We start from the raw sequence: 13,680 nt of genomic DNA, 5'->3' as shown, positions 1-13,680 counted from the left end.
AAAAAAAAGAGGGCTTACTAGCAGGCGATCCATCCCTTCCAAAAAACGACTTCTAGAAGAGATTTGAGCCTCCCTCCACTGCTTCTCCTTCCTCCGCCTGTGCCGAGACCTTTTGTGTTTTCACCCCAGTACAGGAGAAGGGAAAGGGGAGAGGCTGGAGATGCTGCCATGGCTTCAGCTGCTTCTCGAGCAAGGGAAAGGGGAGAGGAAGGCGCCCACCACATCGCCCCGAAACATTGGCCAGATCCTGAGCACCTGAGCTGCGGAGGTGGCACAGCCAAATCCTGTCCAGAGCGAGGAAGGCTCGGAGATGCCGAGGCCATCAGCCACCGAAACCATCTCAGGAAGGGGAATTTCCAACCAAAGCTCCACCTGGAGCATTTAGCGGAGAAGCTGAAGCTCTTGGGGCTGGAAGGAGGCGGAGAGGAGGAGCAGCTCTGCTCGTGGCATAAGAGGACGTTTGCCTTCAGGAGGGATGTGAAAGCATCTGGCTGCGGCGCACCAAGGGCTCGTGGAGAAGCCCACAGAGAGGGACCTGCCCAGGAGGACAGGGTCAGGCCCGTGGTATTGTTATTTCGTTTTTTTTTTTACCTGAAAGTGGTGTTTTTTCGACCACCTTAGAGGATGCCGGAGTTTCTTGGAGCTTCTTGGGATCGCAGGCTCCAAGCCAGCTTCCTTTTACAGTTCTCTCTCTGTTTTCAAACTGTAAAAATAAATAACTGGAAATAATTGGAGAGAACTAGGGAAAAAAATATATATATATATATATTTACCTAAAAAATATGAAAATATTAATTTTCAGGCCACACCCTTCACCCCAAAACAGTTAATGGGTATTTTCCAATGTATTTCATCTAAAAATCAAACTGCATTCCTGGAGTATCATCAAGAGTTTCTCTTTTGTCCCCCTGTGTCTATTTCTTCATTTTCGTGTCCATGCTACAAATTTTTCCCAGCAAAAGCCAAGCATCACATCCTTTCCTTCCCCACTCCCCCCAAAATATCCCCCCAAACTGTTTTTTTTTTTTTTTTTTTTCTCCAGGAGCAAATTCACAGAGACCTGGAGAGCCTCAAGAAACAAAGGGAAGAGCTTTTGGAACTGAAAGCAAGCGGGGAGAGGAGATGCCAGGGGTATTTGGTAAGAAGCTGTTGCTATCACCCAGGAAAAATTGGGGTGCCAGACCAGCACGGTCCATGCTGTCATCTTTCCATGTCCTACAGACACAGACAGAGGCTGAGAGGCAGAAAATTGTGTCCGAATTTCGGCAGCTGCGCCGATTTCTGAAGGACCAGGAGGTCGTCCTCCTGGCCCAGCTGGGGGAGCTGGACAGGGAGGTGATGAGGAGGCAGGAGGAAGAGGAGGCCAAGGTGTCGGGGGAGATTTCGCTCCTCGACATCCTCATCTGGGAGGCGGAGAGGAAACTCGAGCAACCCACGAGCGGATTCCTGCAGGTTGGATGCTCCACGGGGCAAGAAGGGAGAGGGTCCAGCATCAGTCCTGGTGTTGCCTTTGCTTGGAGCCTTCCCCCAAATTTTGGGAAGGGGATCTGAGGCTTTTTCTCTCTTTTTTTCTCTCTCTTTTTCTGTTGCAGAGTGCCAGAAGCACCGTGGGCAGGTACGTGCTCCTGCTCAGTGTGAAGGGTCATCCCAGCCACCATCCCTGTGGTTTCTGGAAGAGAACTGAAAGCTTTGGTGGTTCAGGCAGGGTCAAAAAGAGACCTGGAGGGACAAAAAGGTGCCCCTGAGCCCCAGGGTGGGGAAGGCACGAGAGAAAGGGCAGAGGGCAACAGGAACCCAAGTGTCCTCCTTCTGTACTGAGCTGCTTGGAGGCTCCAAGCCTGGGACTGAAGGAATTTTTGGGAACATCCATCTCTTCCCTCATCCCCATATCACCTGGGGTGCAGCTGGAGGAGGGATGGTCTCATCGTCTCAGGCTATGCCATCTCCATACGTCCCAGGACTAAAGGGAAGGGTTTGCATCCAGGTGGGAGACGAGCAGCACCCGGAGGATGACGGAGACCTTTTTGGACCTGGAGAGGAGGCTCCGTATCATTTCTCAACAAAATGACATCCTCAGAGAGGCGCTGGGGAGATTTCAAGGTATGGTGGAGCACAACCAGGTTGAGCAGGGGTTGTTTGCCCCCTTGGAGGGAGGCAAATTTGTCTGCTCCTTCCCTACCGTAACATCCTAAAAATATGTAGAAGCAAGCAGCTGGAGAACATGATATCCAACGTTGTTCTTCATCCCCTAGACATTTTACCCTCTGAACTGGAGAAAGAAGTAGAACCATCTCCAGGAGGAGAGGGAAAAGGTGAGTCCTTGCAGACAACATCCTGCTTGGGGGGATGCTGCTGCTCCAGCAGTCGTTTTTAGCTGAAATACTGCTTAAAGCATCTGGGAAATGATGGGTTGAGTTCAATGTGGGCTTCCTGAAAACCCAAAAGAGCTTTTGCCCCATGCTTAGCATGAGGCAAAGCTGTCCCAAGCAGGAAGATATTGAGACACACCCAGGAGAGTCAAATTTGTGGTGCTAGGGCTGAAAAAAGCTTTGGTGGGGTGACACAGGTCACCCACCCACCAAAGGGGTGGCCTTCTTCTGCCACCCATTTTCTCCATCCCAAGCAGCATTTGTCACTCTGGACCCCGACACTGCCCACGCGAGCCTCATCGTGTCCCGGGACCGCCGGGGGGTGAGGTGGACGGATGCAGGGCAGGATTTGCCCCCCGACTCCAGGCGATTCGACGTCTTCTGCTGCGTGTTGGGCCGCCGGGGTTTCACCGCGGGGAGGCACAGCTGGGAGGTGGAGGTGGTGGCTGGTGGGACCTGGGCCCTCGGTGTGGCCCGAAATTCCCTGCCCAGGAGGGGCTGCTTGGAGTTTCGGCCAGAGGAGGGGATCTGGGCCGTGGGGTGCTGCGGGAATCGGTACCGAGCTTTCGCCTCCCCCCCAACCACCCTCCCCATGAGTGGGAATCCCAGGAGGATCCGGGTGGTTCTGGATTACGAGGGGGAACAAGTGGCTTTCTACTTTGCCGAGCAACTCCCCCCTGTCTTTACTTTCCAAAAAGCCTGCTTCAGGGAGGAGAGCATCTTCCCTTTCTTCTGGGTGGGGAGAGGCTCCCACCTTCGCCTCTGCCCCTGAGCCCTGAGGGGAGAGGGGCTCCTCAATTTTGGGATGCTTGAGCATCACCATCCCCTCCCTGATGCAGGCAAGGGGAGATGAGCACCCTGTGTTCTCCCAGGCTTCGGGCTTTTTTTTTGTGCTTGTGTTATTTTTATGAGCTTATAAGATTTTCTACCAGATCATCCTATATGTATTAAAAAAAGAAAAAAAGAAAAAGCAAACCACTGATTTTTATTTCTGTAAGATTTTCTACAAGATCATCTTATAAATATTAAAAAAAAAAAAAAAAAAAGGCAAACCACTGAATTTTCTTTCTGTATTTAATGTTATCCAGAGCTGTGTGGAATTTTGCGACCACAGCTTTGGGGCTGTGAGATCAAATCCCCTTTCTCCCCCTGCAAGCCTGTGGAGGACAGAGATGTTGTCCCCATCCACCAGGACCCTGACTGCAGCTGGGTTTTCCCCTGTGCCCTGCTGCAAAAAAAAAAAAAAAAAAAAAAGGAGCTTGGGGTGGAAATGCATTCCTCCTCATTCACCCCTTGTTTGGGTGCCAAGGAAGAGGAGGAGGGCAGGTGTTTGCCCCCCAAGCCCCGGGGCCCCAAAACTGGGCATGGGGTGGCTACAGGGCGACAGCATCCTTCTCGCAGACCCATCTGGACTCAGCGTTGCAGCCCTCAGAGCGGATTTGGGAATCTTTTATTAGGGCGCAGCTGCCGCTGGTGGCCGAGCCCAAGATGTGGAACCTGCAGGAGGAAGGAGAAAGGTCCCTGTCCTGGGGCTGGTGGGGACAGAACCCCCCCCGCTTCTCCTTTTCCCCCAGGAGCATGCTCTGACCGAGTTCTCCAGTTTTTAGGGATGCAGCAATTTGGGGACAAAGCCAAGGGATGGGGCACTCACTGCTTGGTGTCCAGCACGGAGCCGTCCAGCCACGTCCAGGTGCCTTTGGCCCCTGTCACCGCCAGCCCGATCCAGACATAGCCCCTTCCCTGCGTGACATCCTGGAGCACCTGCTATAGGAAGGGGTGTTGGAGGGCTCTGATCCCCTTTTGGGGAGCAGATGCCCTTCGTGGGGCTGCTCTGGGCATCCCCATCCCTTTTTTGGGGGGACAGATGCCTTTTGTGGGGCTGCTTTGGGTCTCCCCATCCCTTTTTTGGGGAGCAGATGCCCTTTTCTGTGACTGTTTTGGGTTGTCCCATCCCTCTTGGGGTGCAGCTGCCCTCCCTTTGGGTATCGGAGTAGTTCAGGGATGCTCCTGGCAGGGGTGGGAGCTGGGATGGTGGGGACACTGGTGCTGTTCACTCCCAATCTCCCCCTCAAAAAAAAGGATGATTAGCCCCAAGGAGATGCTGGGTGCGTGCTGGGGGTCTCCAGCTGCCCCCCACCCCAAAACAGGTCCCTGGATTTACCATCTGCTCCCAGTTCCGGATGATGAAGAGGGCAGAGCCCTTTTGGGCGCAGTCGTCCCGGCTCCTCTGCCAGTCCCGGCTCTCGTGGGACACCCAGTAACACCAGTTCCCGTGCTGCAACCAGTCCCGGGGACACAGCCGGCACCCTCTGCCATCTGAAGGGACAGGAGGCCCTGAGGATGCAGCCAGCCCCCACGGGCCGGATTCTGACCAAGACTTGGGGCTGTTTGATCCAAGAACAGCTCAGGTTTGGGCACAACTTTTTCCTTCCAGTATTTTGCTGAAGACCTCCGTGACCTGAAGCACCTTTTGCATTATGGGGCCATGCTCTTAAGTGGTTTTGTACCCCAAAATGGGCCCGGACGGCCAGGGTTACCCCAGGATCATGGGCTTACCCATCTCGGGTGCGTTGCACAGGGCTGTTTTCAGCTGCAGCCGAAATCTCTCCAGGCAGCCTCTGCATCCATTCTCCCAGTTTTCGGCGCTGGTGGCTGATGCGTTGAGAGTTGCATAGCACTGTCCTGAGCCATGCAATTGCCAGACTGCAAAAAAAATTTAAAAAAATAAATAAATCACTGCTAAATCACTGTTGGTGGCTTCCAGGGTCACCCTGTCCCCGCAGGTGCCACCGTGCTGGTGCAATTCATTTGTGGCTCGGTGGTGCCCTACTCACCTCTTAGCCCCAGGGTTATCACTGCTACAGCCAAACCAGTGCTCAAAGCCCATCCTACGCTGGCGACCAGGTACTGGCTTCGATGGGATCCTGTGGGATGAGATGAGCCTGGATTGTGCCCACCCTCACAGCCCCGTTGTGGCAGGGGCAGAGGGGATGGGGGGGAAAAGGTGTCTCCATCCGGCCCCATGACGGCACCGCAGACGAACAGGAAACTGCAGCTTGAAAAAAAAAAAAACAAACCAAAAAACCAACAAACCTTCCTCGCCTCTGCTGCATGAGAAAGCAAATAGAGTCCTGAGTTTGTATTAATTGTGTAGGGCACGGGGGAATTTTCAAGCCTGCACAGGATGGTGTGGCTCCGGCGGTGCTGATGCTGGCCGGAGTGATGCGATACGAGACTGGAAGATGTCCCGGGGTGCAGCGTGGCTGTGTTCCCCTTCATCTTACCCTCTGCCCACCCTGTGGCCCCCAAAACTGCACTTGGAAAGGTTTGGGGAGCGCTGGGAGTGTTGGGAGCTTCTGGGTGAGCAGCCCAGCGGGTGGAGGGAGCATCCTCCTGCTTGCTTGGATCACCCAGCCAAACGCGGTGCCCCTCGGGGCTTTCTGCTCTTCAACCCCGATTTGCCATCCCACACGTCCCTCTTGAATCGAGGGACCCTCCCCAGTGAAGCCCCCTTCCAAGCCCATCTCTTGCCCCCTTGCCAAACCCACATCTCCCCAGCCTCGGGCTGGAGGAGAATTTTGACGGTCTTGAGCCACCAGCGGCTGCTCTGTCCCGACCCCACAGCCCCTCCACCACCCTACAGCCTCACCTGCCATCCCACCGCCTTGCTGCCTCCGTGGGGCGCTGCGTTTCGCCCCAAACTTCAGCACGGTGTAGCCTTCCTCATCCTCCATCGCCCAGAGCCACGGCGACGAAGGCTGCAGCCACCACGCTGGACAGCCTCCAGCTCTCCACCAAGGCATCGGCGATGCCGTGGCCACAAAGGAAATGAGGCCTCGAGCGGTGCTGTGGTCTTCGGGGCAGTGCTCACCTCCCTTGGCTCTGGCCCACACCCACGCTGGTGATGCTCTTCCTCCGGACACAGCACCCTGGGGAGGCGCAGAGGTCCAGGTGCTGGTGCAGAGCTTGGGTCCGTGCACGGAGACGCTCCGATGGTGCAGCTCGGGGGCCTGAAGCATCACGTTGCAGCTCTCCAGGCGCATGGCTGCTGTCAAAGTTGGGTGTGCATTACACAGCCCAGCACCTCGCTGCACTGCACAGCACCCCATGGCACGGCACAGCACCCCATGGCACAGCACCCCATGGGAGGCAGGGAGCAAAGAGCAGCCAGGACCTCACGGAGTTATTTGAGCATGAGCAAAAAAGGCACCGAGATGGTTTTCCTCCCTCCCGTGCCTTGATGGAACACTCCTGGGGCACAATTTAAATGAATTAACTTCCTTCCAGCCCGAGTGGTGCAAATAAGAAGGGGGAGCTATCATCCCTTGGTTCAAGCCTTAAGATTCGCAGATCAAGGATGAGCAAGCATAATCCCAAATCTTCTCGCCTTGGAAAAGAAGCACGGACGTGGAGCGTGCTTGGAGGTGGAGAGGAGCACAGAGGCAGCAGGATACAGATGCAGGGGGACGAACTGCCCCCTCACCTTGCAGGCTGCCGGATGAAACCCTCCCGAAACCACAGGACGAAGCGGTCCCTGGCCCCTTGCTGAAGGATGGCAGCAGATCCAAGCCACATCCCGTGCCCGTCCCGGCTGAAGCAGCCGCTGCTTGCTCTGCCGGGAAACCTCGCAAGGGCTCCGCATTTCCCGTGTACGAGACGACCACAGCCATGGCACAGCACACACATCCACAGCACAGAAAAGGCTTTTTCCACATTTCTTTCCTCCTCCACCCCCATAAAAAAAAATAATAATAATAATTAAAAATAGAAGTATTTTGCTGGTCCTCAGATCCTCCCTATTTGCAGCCAGGGATGGGGAGCAGGAGGGAGAGGGATGCCGAGCACAAATCCCTCCGAAAGCTCTCTCTGCACAGCCGGAACTGTCCCCCCCTCGTCCCCCTTGGCTTTTTCCTGTGCCTCTGTGCAGCATCCCGGCCAGCAACCGGCTTCCCCGAGCTTCCAACAGCGCTGCCCGGCCGGGGATGCGCTGGGAGCCGGGATCTTGTGGCCGGGACCAGGTTGATCTGATCCAAACCGGGCTGAGCATCCCAGTCCCCCCCCAGGGAAATTAAGATTTGCAGCCCTGGGGTGCTGCAGGGTTTGGAAAAAGGGGAGATTACATCGAAACGGAAAGGCTGGTGCGAAATAAGCCCACGGGGAAGTGTCACCCAGTCAGGATTTGGCCGTAGCGTTGTGGTGAAGGGAGTGCTGGCAACCAGGCATCTGCCCCCAAAACAGGGCTTTCTGGCCCCAAAAGAGACTGAATGGAAGAAGGGGGAAAGCTGGTGGCACCTGGTCCTCCGGGGAGAGAGCTGGGCAGCACTGTGAGCAGCCAAAAAGGTGAGAAATTGGGGAGTGGGAGAGGAACCACTGGGAGTTTCCAAAATTTTAACCCATAAGGGTGAGAATTGTCCCAGGTGGGGGCATATCCTGGTGTCTTTTGGCAACAGGGCTCGCTGTAACTCAGCTTCCATATTCATTTATGGCCTCTGGGAGTGGTTATTGATGTCCTGGTCATGGATATACCATCCCAGGGCAAAAGGTAATGTTATCCATCTCACCCTGCAGGAGACAGGATGCGGAGGGAGGACGAAGGTTGCCACGTGGAGCAGAAGGATCTGGCTGAAGGCAAAATGGGTGAAACTACGGTGATAAAACCAGAAGGGGATGACAGTGGGAAAGATCATGGGATGGAGCCAAGGAAAGCAGGGAATGAATTCGCCCGTTGTGATGGGGATGGGCAGCTCGTTGTAGAAGAAAATCTCTATGAGTGTTCGCACTGCAAGGAATGCTTCCAGGAGAGGTCGGAGCTCATCTGCCATCAGCGGCTGCACCGAGGGGAAAAGGCTTTCAAATGCCAAGAGTGCGGCAAGGAATTCGGGAAGAGCTCGGACCTGAGCTCTCATCAGAAAAGCCACATGGCGGAGAAGCCCTACCAGTGCTCGACGTGCGAGAAGTTCTTCAAGGATAGGTCGACGCTCATCAGGCACGAGCGAGTGCACACCGGGGAGAAGCCCTACAAGTGCCACGAGTGCGGGAAGAGGTTCACCAGGAGCTCCGACATCGTCGTCCACCAGCGGATCCACACGGGGGAGAAGCCCTTCGAGTGCTCCGAGTGCGGCAAGAGGTTCAGCCAGCGCTCCAACCTCTTCACCCACCGGATCGTGCACACCGGGGAGAAGCCGTTCGAGTGCCACGAGTGTGGGAAAAGCTTTGCCCGGAGGTCGGAGCTCACCATCCACCAGCGCACGCACACCGAGGAGAAGCCCTACCAGTGCTCCCAGTGTGAGAAGTCCTTCAGGGGGAGGTACGGGCTTTTCAGGCATGAGAGGTTGCACACCGGGGAGAAACCCTATGAGTGCTCTGAGTGTGGGAAGAGCTTTGGGCAGAGCGGGGACCTTATCACGCACCAGCGTTTCCATACTGGTGAGAAGCCCTACCAGTGCGGCGAGTGTGGGAAATTCTTCTGCAATAAATCCAGCCTGGTCAAGCACCAGAAATGGCACTCGGGGGAGAAGCCCTACAAGTGCCATGAGTGTGGGAAGAGCTTCGGGCAGAGCTCGGACCTCATCGCCCACCAGCGCACGCACACGGGGGAGAAGCCCTACCCGTGCGCCGAGTGTGGGAAGAGGTTCACCAGGAAATCCAGCCTCCTCGTGCACCAGCGAGGCCACAGGGGACAGAGGACGGGAGGCTGCTCGAGAAGTGGGAAGACCCCGGAGCAAAACCCTGCAGGAGATGGTTCGTCCCCGTGCTCCGAGTGCGCGAAACCCCTCGAGGAGGAATCCTTGAGCATCCTTGAGCAGCAGAGATGACACAGAGGACAAAAACCTCCCAAGTGCCTGCAGTAGGAGAATGGGCTCAGCCAGAGCTCACATCCCGAGATCACACTAAATAAGAAGGAAATGGATGAGTTTTAAAGCGTGGGATACTGTCCCATGTGAGATTCACCTTTTTTTTCTGCATCAGAGACTACTCAGGGAGAAGAAAAGGGGGTGCTATGAGTTGGGTCAATCATTGCTATGCCACAACAGGGGTTCATCAGCGATAGAAAAAGGCTAATTTCACACATTATTGTGTAGTTTGCTTCACAACCTTCACTTTGCTCCCCTGACAGCCTCATCTGAACTCTAGTTCCCTACCGAGAGCCCTTCTATCATCCTATCCCATTTCCTTAATATCTTGCTGTTTTATCTTCTAAGGTTAGCTCACAATTGCTGAGAAATCTCTCCTGCTCCCATCCAAGCCCCAGCTCAAAATAGAAATCAAGCTCAAAATAGCAATCGATAATCAACAGCAATCATTAATTAATAATCAAGAGTGAGGGCACACCCTGCCCTGAGGCGTTAAACCTCAATTTCCAAACGGGTTGGAGATTTTATTTTCTTATTAGCTCTCTGCACGTACGATAGAATCTATGGGATTTTTATACTGATAGAATACGAGAGGAACATGCGGGGGAGCATCTTCCCTCCAAGCTTTTTAGGGTGGGGAAAATCAAAAGGGCTCCACTGGGGGTGTCGGGGAGCATCTGCTCCGCCTGATTGAAGGGAGGATCGAGGTCTCAGTGCCAAAAAATTAAAAATATTCGTGGCTTGAAAGGAAAGAGGTGGAGGTAATTTATATTGAAAATTCAATAAATAATCTTTATATAAAAAAATTATATATATATTTTTTGCTGGTGGGTTCTGCGTCATTACTACATGCGGGGGGTGGTCTTTTGGGGGCTGGGGTGGCAGTGGGTGGATGGGGCTCCGTACCGGTAGCACCCGGAGGGGGGGCAACGGAAGGGGCGGGAGGAGCTCGGGGCCGCCCCGGGGCGGGACCGGAGCTGCCGGACCACCCCTCGGCCCCCCCGGCCCCGGGAGCGGAGCTGGGGCTGGCTCCGGGGTCGCTCCCGGTGGCCCGGAGGCTGTCGCGGTCCCCAGTTCGCCCGGAGCCGGAGGCGAGTTGGGGGAAGTTGCCCCCTAACCGATCGCAGGTCGTTTTTTTTTAATATATATTTTTTATTTTATAGTTATATTTATTTATTTATTTATTTGGTTGGTCGCTTTTTGTTTTTATTTTTGTTTTTATTTTTATTTTTGCTTTTATTTATTTTTATTTTTATTTATTTTTTTTTTTATTTTTTCTTCTTTTCTATTTTTAATTTTTTATTTCTTCTTTTTATTCTTTTATTTTATTTCTCCTTCTCCTTCTCCTTCTCCTTCTCCTTCTCCTTCTCCTTCTCCTTCTCCTTCTCCTTCTCCTTCTCCTTCTCCTTCTCCTTCTCCTTCTCCTTCTCCTTCTCCTTCTCCTTCTCCTTCTCCTTCTCCTCCTTTTCCTCCTCTTCCTCCTCCTCCTCCTCCTTTATTCTTATTCTTATTCTTATTCTTATTCTTATTCTTATTCTTATTCTTATTCTTATTCTTATTCTTATTCTTATTCTTATTCTTATTCTCAGTCTCAGTCTTACTCTTACTATTTTTATTATTATTATTATTTATTATTATTATTTTATTATTATTATTATTATTACCCTTTATTCTTGTTCTTATTCTTGTTCTTAATTATAATATTACTATTACTTACTTTTGTACTTACTTTGCTCAGAGCTTCCTCCTTAGGCCTGCTTTACAGCTTGAAGAGCAGCCAGAAGGACCGGGGAGCATCGCTATCAGTGGAAAAAGCACCACATTAATGGTGAGACCCCCAGGATGGGCTCAGGATATGGGGGGCTCCGAGCACACAGGCACTGCCCCGAGTGTGGGGTTGCCCAAGGGTGTCCCTCCTACTCCGTGTTGACTGCTTCTCAGCACTAATCCCACCTCTGGGATAATTTCATTCCCCTGATATTTATTTAATTCCCCTGATCTTTAATTTCCAGTTCCCCGCTTAGCTATGGAGAGTTTTCCCGTGCGAGGATTTATCACGCTTTTACTCCTCCTCCCCCCAGACCAGCAGGATTCCCTGAAGCATGGCCAAACCCCAGCCCTGTTTTGGACCCAAACGGAGCTGAGCGGATGGAGCAAGGTGAGGGAAGGTGGGAAGATGCTCAGCAAAGTGAGACGGAGACCCTGGAAAACCCTTGGCGAGGTGAGAGCTGTGCTCCCGCGTGGCTGTTCCAGCCTACGAGCCCATCCTGGGGGCGTTTTTCTTAGAAATAACATTACTGCTTGCTTCTTCTCGTAACCCAGCAGGACATGGGACGGAGAACGAGGTGGAAAAGGGTCCCCGTTGGGAAGGACCTGAAATGAGCATCTCCTCATCGGGAAACTCAGGAGGAAATTGGTTTTGGCAGAGAACGGATGGCACAAATGACCTCAGGCTGCAGGGCTGCGCGGGGAAGGATGCGAGCGTGGCCAAAATCCTCGAGGAACCCAACCCCCCAGCAGAAAGCTTTGCTCAAGAGAAGAAATATTTCTGCAAGGAGTGTGGGAAAAGCTTCAGGCACAACTCCAACCTCATCGTGCACAGGAGGACGCACACCGGGGAAAAGCCCTACGCCTGCTGTGCGTGTGGGAAACCCTTCAGTGACAGGTCGAACCTCGCCAAGCACCAGAGGCTGCACAGCGGGCAGAAGGTTTTTCGGTGCCGTGATTGCAGGAAAACCTTTGGGAATAACCCCGATTTCCTTGAGCACCAGAAAACGCACACGGGGGAAAGGCCGTTTAAGTGCTCCGAGTGCGGGAAAAGGTTTTGGCACAGCACCAAGCTGGTGATGCACCAGAAAACCCACGCGGCGGATAAAATCTACAAGTGCCCGCAGTGTGAAAAGCGCTTCAAGGACAAATCCACACTCCTCAGGCACGAGATGGTGCACACTGGCGAGAAGCCGTACGAGTGTCACGAGTGCGAGAAGCGATTCGCTCGGAAATCGGACCTGACCGTCCATCAGAGAATCCACACAGGGGAGAAACCCTTCGCTTGTGCCGAGTGTGGGAAGAGCTTCAATCACAAATCCAACCTCTTCACCCACCAGAGGAGGCACACGGGGGAGAAACCTTTCCGGTGCCAAGAGTGCGGGAAGAATTTTGGCCACCGGACGGATCTGCTGGTCCATCAGCGGACCCACACGGGGGAGAAGCCCTTCCGCTGCTCCGAGTGTGGGAAGTGCTTCAAGGGCAGGACCACGCTCATGCGGCACGAGAGGCAGCACACGGGCGAGCGGCCTTACACGTGTCCCGAGTGTGGGAAGAGCTTCGGGCTGAGCGCGGACCTGGTGGTCCACCAGCGCTTCCATACGGGGGAGAAACCCTACAAGTGCGGCGAGTGCGGGAATTTCTTCTGCAACAGCTCGAGCCTCGTCAGGCATCAGCGGAAACACACGGGCGAGAAGCCCTACAAGTGCCACGAGTGTGAGAAGAGCTTCGCGCAGAGCACGGATCTCCTCGAGCATCGGACGACCCACACTGGGGAGAAGCCCTACCCGTGCCAGCAATGCGGGAAGTGTTTTGGTAGGAAATCCAACCTCATCGTGCACCAGCGAGTGCACGGACTCGGCAAACACCGGCGGGGTGGGAAAAGCTTCCAGGTGAATCTGGGCTGCCCCAACGGGCCGATGGACACCGCTGCTGCAGCATGCTCGGGGTGCACCTAAGTGCTTTGGTGGAACTGTTGAGCATCAGTAGTGACACGGAAGAGAAAACCCCTGCAAATGCCTGGAGGAAAGAGGCAAAATGGAGAAAAAGTTCAATAAATCCTAGAAGCGACGGCGGGGAAGGAACAGCCTGTGGAGCATGAGAAGTCTTGATGTTCCACAGCAGAGTCTGCAAGGATTGGGGGAATAACCTGTGTGTATGTTTTAGGGTGGCCAAAGTAAAATGTGAAACGGTTTCTTAAATGATGTGTATTATTGCAAGCACCTCGAATGGTCTTGGCATTCACTGCATGGCTCCTGCTCTTCTGGTGGTCTTTCCCCTGTCCCAGTGCAGCCCAGCTCTTAGCCAGGCTTCTGCTCATCACCCTTCCCACTTTTGTCCTTATCATGGTCCTTCTGTGCCTCCAGAAGCACCTGTAGGGTGGATGCAGTCATCCCACAAGCATAGCCTGTGCTGGGCTCCAGCCCATAGCCCCATATGCAAGCCGAGGCCATGGATGGCCGCAGTGACAGCCCCTAGCCCTCGATGGGCCCACCCCATCCTTCTGTGTTGGGTGAGGCGTCCCATTGCTGGATGGGGTCATCCTGTCATCAGCTGATGGAGAGACACCTACGGGGATGGCACAGAGCCTGGGCTTACCAGAAACCCCTTTATGGCCTAGGGTTGACAAGACCCACACCACCACGACCACTGGTTCGCTGCCAGGGCGTTATTAACACAACTCCAAACCA

At 53.9% G+C, this 13,680-nt stretch overlaps 3 protein-coding genes across 5 annotated transcripts; 2 read left to right on the top strand and 1 right to left on the bottom strand.

The window, feature by feature from the left end:
• The first annotated feature begins 142 nt into the window (after positions 1 to 142).
• Positions 143 to 3,339, top strand: LOC311425319 (tripartite motif-containing protein 10-like). The gene is made up of 7 exons (XM_084501106.1): positions 143 to 552; positions 1,043 to 1,138; positions 1,222 to 1,452; positions 1,593 to 1,615; positions 1,985 to 2,100; positions 2,253 to 2,312; positions 2,627 to 3,339. The coding sequence occupies exons 1-7, from the start codon at positions 169 to 171 to the stop codon at positions 3,139 to 3,141; spliced, it is 1,425 nt and encodes a 474-aa protein (XP_084357232.1). The 5' UTR covers positions 143 to 168; the 3' UTR covers positions 3,142 to 3,339.
• On the bottom strand, positions 3,335 to 7,190 carry LOC311425334 (C-type lectin domain family 9 member A-like). 3 transcript variants are annotated; one of them, XM_084501155.1, is made up of 6 exons: positions 6,019 to 7,190; positions 5,204 to 5,293; positions 4,926 to 5,072; positions 4,531 to 4,685; positions 4,021 to 4,133; positions 3,335 to 3,901 (listed from the first exon to the last, which is right to left on the bottom strand). In XM_084501155.1, exons 1-6 carry the CDS (start codon positions 6,476 to 6,478, stop codon positions 3,823 to 3,825), a joined length of 1,044 nt encoding a protein of 347 aa, XP_084357281.1. In that variant the 5' UTR covers positions 6,479 to 7,190; the 3' UTR covers positions 3,335 to 3,822. The 3 variants fall into 3 exon arrangements, with proteins under 3 accessions (XP_084357281.1, XP_084357280.1, XP_084357279.1); XM_084501154.1 differs by having other exon boundaries at positions 3,335 to 3,866; positions 4,021 to 4,130; positions 6,019 to 7,187; XM_084501153.1 differs by having other exon boundaries at positions 3,335 to 3,866; positions 6,019 to 7,180.
• A 139-nt stretch (positions 7,191 to 7,329) lies between these two features.
• LOC311425434 (uncharacterized protein) lies at positions 7,330 to 13,191 on the top strand. The gene is made up of 4 exons (XM_084501304.1): positions 7,330 to 7,709; positions 7,938 to 9,180; positions 11,305 to 11,444; positions 11,546 to 13,191. Exons 1-4 carry the CDS (start codon positions 7,634 to 7,636, stop codon positions 12,946 to 12,948), a joined length of 2,862 nt encoding a protein of 953 aa, XP_084357430.1. The 5' UTR covers positions 7,330 to 7,633; the 3' UTR covers positions 12,949 to 13,191.
• Positions 13,192 to 13,680: the final 489 nt, after the last annotated feature.

Source organism: Aythya ferina, assembly GCF_964211825.1.
Source record: "Aythya ferina genome assembly, chromosome: 30".
NCBI lineage: Eukaryota > Metazoa > Chordata > Aves > Anseriformes > Anatidae > Aythya > Aythya ferina.
This window is presented reverse-complemented; position numbering and strand designations above follow the sequence as displayed.

Coding starts and splice junctions, on each gene's coding strand:
- LOC311425319 (XM_084501106.1), top strand. CDS start 169: ATGGCTTCAGCTGCTTCTCGAGCAAGGGAAAGGGGAGAGGAAGGCGCC. Junction 1,616..1,984: donor GCCAGAAGCACCGTGGGCAG/GTACGTGCTCCT, acceptor GTTTGCATCCAG/GTGGGAGACGAGCAGCACCC. Junction 2,313..2,626: donor TCCAGGAGGAGAGGGAAAAG/GTGAGTCCTTGC, acceptor CATCCCAAGCAG/CATTTGTCACTCTGGACCCC.
- LOC311425334 (XM_084501153.1), bottom strand. CDS start 6,478: ATGGGGTGCTGTGCAGTGCAGCGAGGTGCTGGGCTGTGTAATGCACAC. Junction 5,073..5,203: donor GATAACCCTGGGGCTAAGAG/GTGAGTAGGGCA, acceptor TTTTTTTTGCAG/TCTGGCAATTGCATGGCTCA. Junction 4,686..4,925: donor GTGCAACGCACCCGAGATGG/GTAAGCCCATGA, acceptor CTGTCCCTTCAG/ATGGCAGAGGGTGCCGGCTG.
- LOC311425434 (XM_084501304.1), top strand. CDS start 7,634: ATGGAAGAAGGGGGAAAGCTGGTGGCACCTGGTCCTCCGGGGAGAGAG. Junction 9,181..11,304: donor AGCATCCTTGAGCAGCAGAG/ATGACACAGAGG, acceptor TCCTCCCCCCAG/ACCAGCAGGATTCCCTGAAG. Junction 11,445..11,545: donor CCTGGAAAACCCTTGGCGAG/GTGAGAGCTGTG, acceptor CTCGTAACCCAG/CAGGACATGGGACGGAGAAC.